The 5,944-nt window shown below is 42.8% G+C and overlaps 1 protein-coding gene across 2 annotated transcripts in view; it reads left to right on the forward strand.

The window, feature by feature from the left end:
• The window catches only part of mtf2 (metal response element binding transcription factor 2), a 53,518-nt gene that overhangs the window by 40,277 nt on the left and 7,297 nt on the right, over window positions 1-5,944 (forward strand). For both annotated transcript variants that reach the window (XM_043698813.1, XM_043698812.1), the window contains exons 13-14: window positions 2,199-2,290; window positions 4,381-4,488. In XM_043698813.1, the coding sequence (XP_043554748.1) occupies window positions 2,199-2,290; window positions 4,381-4,488 (200 nt within the window). The remainder of the gene's footprint in view (window positions 1-2,198; window positions 2,291-4,380; window positions 4,489-5,944) is intronic.

The raw sequence follows: 5,944 nt of genomic DNA on the forward strand, positions 1-5,944 counted from the left end.
TTGGTCTTTCCGGATCGCTGATAGGGGTGGGGAGGGAAATATATCCTTTGTGGTGGGGTCCGTTTGGAGGAGGTGGAAATGACGAATGATGATCCGATGTATCTGGAGGTTGGTGGGGTGGGAGGTGAGGACGAGTGTGTTTCTGTCCTGGTGGCGGTTGGAGGGGCAGTGGAGAGCATCGTCAACCACGTCTGAGGGGAAATTGCGGTCTTTGAAGAAGGAGGCCATCTGGGTTGTTTGGTATTGGAATGGGTACTGGGAGCAGATGCAGCGAAAGCGAAGGAATTGGAATATGGGATTTCGAAAATTTACCTAGATTACACGTCTTCCCACCCTGCCCCCTGTAAAAGACTGCAATTTTCCCTCCGACGTGGTTGACGCTGCTCTCCACCGCATCTCCTCCACTTCCCGCTCCTGCGCCCTTGAACGCCGCCCCTCCAATCGCCACCAGGACAGAACCACACTAGTCCTCACCTACCACCTCACCAACCTCCAGAAATATCGGATCATCATTCGTCATTTCCACCACCTCCAAACGGACCCCACCACCAAGGATATATTTCCCTCCCTACCCCGATCAGCGTTTCGGAAAGACCACTCCCTTCGCGACTCCCTTGTCAGATCCACACTCCCCACAACCCAACCTCCACTCCTAGCACCTTCCCCTGCAACCGCAAAAAATGCAAAACTTGCGCCCAACCTCCCCCCTCCCTTCCCTCCAAGGCCCCAAGGGATCCTTCAATATCCATCAGAAATTCACCTGCACCTCCACACACATCATTTACTGCATCCGCTGCACCCGATGTGGCCTCCTATACATTGGGGAGACAGGCCGCCTATTTGCAGAATGTATCAGAGAACACCTCTGGGACACCCGGACCAACCAACCCAACCGTCCCGTGGCTGAATACTTCAACTCCCCCTCCCACTCCGCCAAGGACATGCAGGTCCTTGGCCGCCTCCATCGCCAGACCATGGCAACACGATGCCTGGAGGAAGAGCGCCTCATCTTCCACCTAGGAACCCTCCAACCACAAGGGATGAATACAGATTTCTCTAGCTTCCTCATTTCCCCCCCCCCCCCCCACCCCCTCTCCGGCCTATCACCCTCACCTTAACCTCCTTCCACCTATCGCATTCCCAACGCCCCTCCCCCAAGTCCCTCCTCCCTACCTTTTATCTTAGCCTGCTTGGCACACCCTCCTCATTCCTGAAGAAGGGCTTATGCCCGAAACGTCGATTCTCCTTCTCCTTTGATGCTGCCTGACATGCTGTGCTTTTCCAGCAACACATTTTTAAGTCCATGTACATAGACCCTTGCAAGTTGCCACACAGGTTGATAGTGCTGTTAAGAAGGCATACAGTGTGTTGGGTTTTATTGGTAGAGGAATGGAGTTCCAGAGCCATGTCGTCATGCTGCAACTGTACAATACGTTATTGCGGCCTCACTTGGAGTATTGTGTGCAGTTCTGGTTGCCCCACTGTCGGAAGGATGTGGAAGCATTGGAAAAGGTGCAGTGAAGATTTACCGGGATGTTGCCTGGTCTGAAATAACGGTCTAAGGTCTAAGAGGTGGTTTAATAGAAACATGCAGGATGATCAGAGGATTAGATAGGGTGGACAGTGAAGATCTCTTTCCTTGGATGATGACATCTGCTTTTACAAGGGGCCATAGCTGCATATTGAGGGGTGATAGATTTCAGACAGATTTCAAAGGCAGGTTCTTGACTCAGAGTGGTAAGGGAGTGGAATGCCCTACCAGCCAATGTAGTACACTCAGCCACATCAGGGGCATTTAAACAGTCTTTGGATAAGCATGTGGATGTAATGGGATTGTGAAGGGTGATGGGCTTAGATTAGTTCACAGGTCGGCTCAACATCGAGGGTTGAAGGGCCTGTTCTGTGCTGTATTGTTCTGTGTTCTAACTTAGGTTTCCCTTCCTGGAATAGTTGATTTAAAATATCGAAGCAAGCTTTAAATGGACCAACTTGTTGGCCTCACTGAAGTGTATTGAATTTGATATTCTTTAAAATCTTGGTGATGGAGTGGTGAGATGCATGTTTGTTTTGGTTCTGCATTTGAATCAGAAAGCAAAATCAAGAGTTATGTTTTTAGTTTAATTTGAAATGAAGTTATCATGGAGGTTGGTACCAAGACCTTATTTATCATCATCAAGCAATGTTTTAATCCTTAACAGGAAAATGAGAAAAGCAACCAAAGCCACTGTGATATTCAGGACCAATCTACAATGCTGGATACTCTTGCCTTGGATCTTCCTGGTCCCAAAAGGTTGTTCGTTCATGTTATATTTATATACCATTCTTTATCATTTTTCAATTTTTTTTATATAGAGTCACACAGCATGGAAACAGAGTCTTTTGTCCAACCATAATCCCAAACAAAACTAGTTCTTTTGAGATGGTGCTTGGCCCATATTCCTCCAAAGCTTTCATATTCATGTACTTATCCAAATGTCTTTTAAACTTACCTACATCTGTCACTTCCCCTAGTTCATTCCACACCTGTACACTCTATATCAAAATAAAATTGCCCCTCATGTCTTTTTAAAATCTTTGTCTTTTCACCTGAAACGTTTGCCCCCTAGTCTTGAAATCCCACTTCCTAGGGAAAAGAAATCTGCCATTCACCTTAGCTATACTGCTTATTATTTTATAAACCTCTAAGATCACCCCCCCAACCTCCTGTACTCCAGTTTTAAAAAATGTCCCGGCCTATCCAGCCTTTGCCCATTGCTCGCACCCTCCATTCCCAGCAACATCCTGGAAATCTCTTCTGAACCCTCATCTTTTTGATGATAATCCGATAACGAGGCAACCAGAACTGGACACAGTACTCTAGAAGAGGCCTCATCATCATCCTGTACAATTTCAACATAATCCACCACCTCCTTTAATCGAAGGACTGAGCAGTGAAGACAAGCTTGCTAAATTCCACCTTAGCACGCTAGCTGTATGTGATGCAAACTTCGAAGAATTATGTACCTGAACCTTTGGTTTCTCTGTTCTACAATATTACCTAAGGCCCTACTTTGAATTGTATAGGTCCTGCCTTTGTGTGTTTTACCAAAATGCAAAACTTGGCATTTATCCAAATTAAAGTCCATCTGCAACTCTTCCACGCATTGACCTATTGATCAAGATCTCTTTTGTAATCATAGAGAACCTTCTTCACTGTCCACTATGCCACTAATCTTGGTGTCATCCGCAAGATTACTAATTAGGTTCATTCAAAGGATCTGACTGTTACTGAATTTAAATGTTCTAACAATAGTTTACATTTCCAGTATGATTGAAAAATCAACACAGTAGATCCTTTGAGTGAAGGAATTTCCTTGCATTTCAGACCTAAACTGCTCTACAGCTACAGATACAGACACAGACCTACAGACAAACAGACACCCGTTTGTCACTTTCTTAGTAATCACTATGAACTTTATAGACCGTTGTGCCACAGCTTACTTCCCACTAGCTTTGTATTGTTTTCAGTAGAGTGTCAGAGGCCGACGGATGACCTACTAGAAGTATATAAAAATATGAGAGACATAGATAAGGTAGATAGTCGAGTCTTTTCCCAGGGTGAAAATGTGAAATACAAGGGGCCATAGATTTATGATGAAAGAGGGAAAGCTTAAAGGAGATGGGTTTTTAACATCGCATCATAGGTACCTGCAACACACTGCTAGGGAAGAAGTAGAAACGATAGCACTGTTTCTCAGACATTTGAGACACATCAAAAAGCAGGGAATACACTGCAGGCAACTGGGATTAGTTTAGAATGATATTGTTTGATGCAGACATGGTGGGGCGTGTTTCCTTTGCTATACTGTTCGATGTTCAAAATGGGATATTTTGCACTTGTTTCCTTCATTCCGTCTGTCCTGTTGTATCCTTAATAGATTCAAGCATTTTCTATTCCGCTTAGGTCAGGCATATAGTTCTGCATTTCCATTTCCTTCCTTTCTGCCACTTTCCAGTCAGCTGTGGCCATTTTAGAATTAAGGGAATTCTGAAAGATAATCAATTTATACACATTCTCTGCAAGTATCTCTTTCAGAACTCACCAGATCCAAGCAATTTGTGAATTTTTAGATCCATCAATTTCCCTAATAATTTATTTTTCTAGTAGGTCATAAGTTAGTACTTTTACAATAAGGTTTGCTTTCATCAGACTGTTCATTTGTGAGTTATTTTATGTTGCTTATCTACTATCATTTATCTAACTTCCCAGTCTGTCAATTCTCCCAGTTCATAATAGCTCTGCAATTATCTTTTGTTTAAATTTTAGATCATAGTTTTGGACTCAACCACTTTCAATATCACTACTTTGTTTTAAGCTTGTGTTCTTTTATTGCATTCTAGGAGACTTGTTGAGAAAAATGCACAATCTTTGAATACCTCTGATGTGGAATCCACTGGTGCGGCCAGCACCACAGAAACTACCTCAACTAGTCTGTGTCGACAGTCCAGGTAATTTAAAAAAAAACTAATTTTCAGTGTTTCACTAATTGTAGGTCTTGCAGTCAAATCAAAAGGGAAATTTAATTAGGACTGAGTGAACCTGTGAAGGTATTTGCTGTTCAGTAATCGCAATAGTACTCAATATTTCTACTCCTTTGTGTGCGCTGATGAGGTTCACATAGACTGCAATCAATTAAGATCTTTGATCTATTAAGAAATTGCCCATCACTTTGTACTATTGCTGTTAAAATGTCTGCAAGTTATGTCATGTTAATCAGATGAAATTGGTATCTTGACTGCGAAGCAAGTCATAGCTATATGCTGAAGAATATGGGAGAATGTGTAAACTCCACACAGAGTCGCCTGAGGCGGGAATTGAACCCGGGTCTCTGGCACTGTGAGGCAGCATTGCTAACCATTGTGCCACCGTGCCGCCCACATCAGTTTTATTGAGTTTCATGGAGGGTTTCTCTTCACATAGTCTAGCGAGTTTTATTATGCAATTGTCTCACATTTACCAACCTAGATAGCTTACCTGTGCTTAGCCACATTCTGCCTTAAAACATTTTAAATAATTTTTACTCTTCCCACAGTCCAAAAATGTGCAGGTTAGGTGAATTGGCCATGCTAAATTGCCGGTAGTGTTCGATGAAGGGGTAAATATAGGGGAATGGGTCTGGGTGGGTTATGCTTCGGTGGGTCGGTGTGGACTTGTTGGGCCAAAGAGCCTGTTTCCACACTGTAAGTAATCTAATCTAATCTAATATTTTTAGCCTTGAAAACTAATTACATAATTTTGCAATGACAGATTTTCCAATCTCATGTTTTCAACTTTTAAATTTTTAAGTTTACTTGGAGATTTTGGATTCTCATGTGCCTCATTCATTAGTTTTCCTCTTGAACGTTTATGGAGAGAATAACCAGTGCATTTTATTTTCTGGCTTGCAGTCCTAGAGAACATTTCATGTTATTTGGCTGCATGTTTGCTTGATGACCTCACTGTTTCTAGACTCCCAAAAATTCCAAATGCTTAGTGCAAGATTCAAATTAATGTAAGGGTAAAATCCATGCCAAATGATCTTAGATAAGTGTGAGCAACTTTCTCTGCAGTCCAGTCATTGTAAATGCTATGACTTTGCTGCTGGCAGTGAAGCCTAAATTGATATGATGCCCAAGAGGCTTGATGTCAGTGTTTTTAATTTCATTCTTCTCAACAAGAAGTGACAGCTTTCCTTAATCTAGATTTGTGATGTTAACCATTTCTCTCCACACTTAATGCAAAACCTGAGTATTTCTGTTTAGAACATAGAACAATACAGCACAGAACAGGCCCTTCGGCCCACGATGTTGTGCCGAACATTTGTCCTAGCTTAAGCACCCATCCATGTACCTATCCAATTGCCGCTTAAAGGTCACCAAAGATTCTGACTCTACCACTCCCACAGGCAGCGCATTCCATGCCCCC

This window comes from Chiloscyllium plagiosum, chromosome 11, assembly GCF_004010195.1.
Source record: "Chiloscyllium plagiosum isolate BGI_BamShark_2017 chromosome 11, ASM401019v2, whole genome shotgun sequence".
NCBI lineage: Eukaryota > Metazoa > Chordata > Chondrichthyes > Orectolobiformes > Hemiscylliidae > Chiloscyllium > Chiloscyllium plagiosum.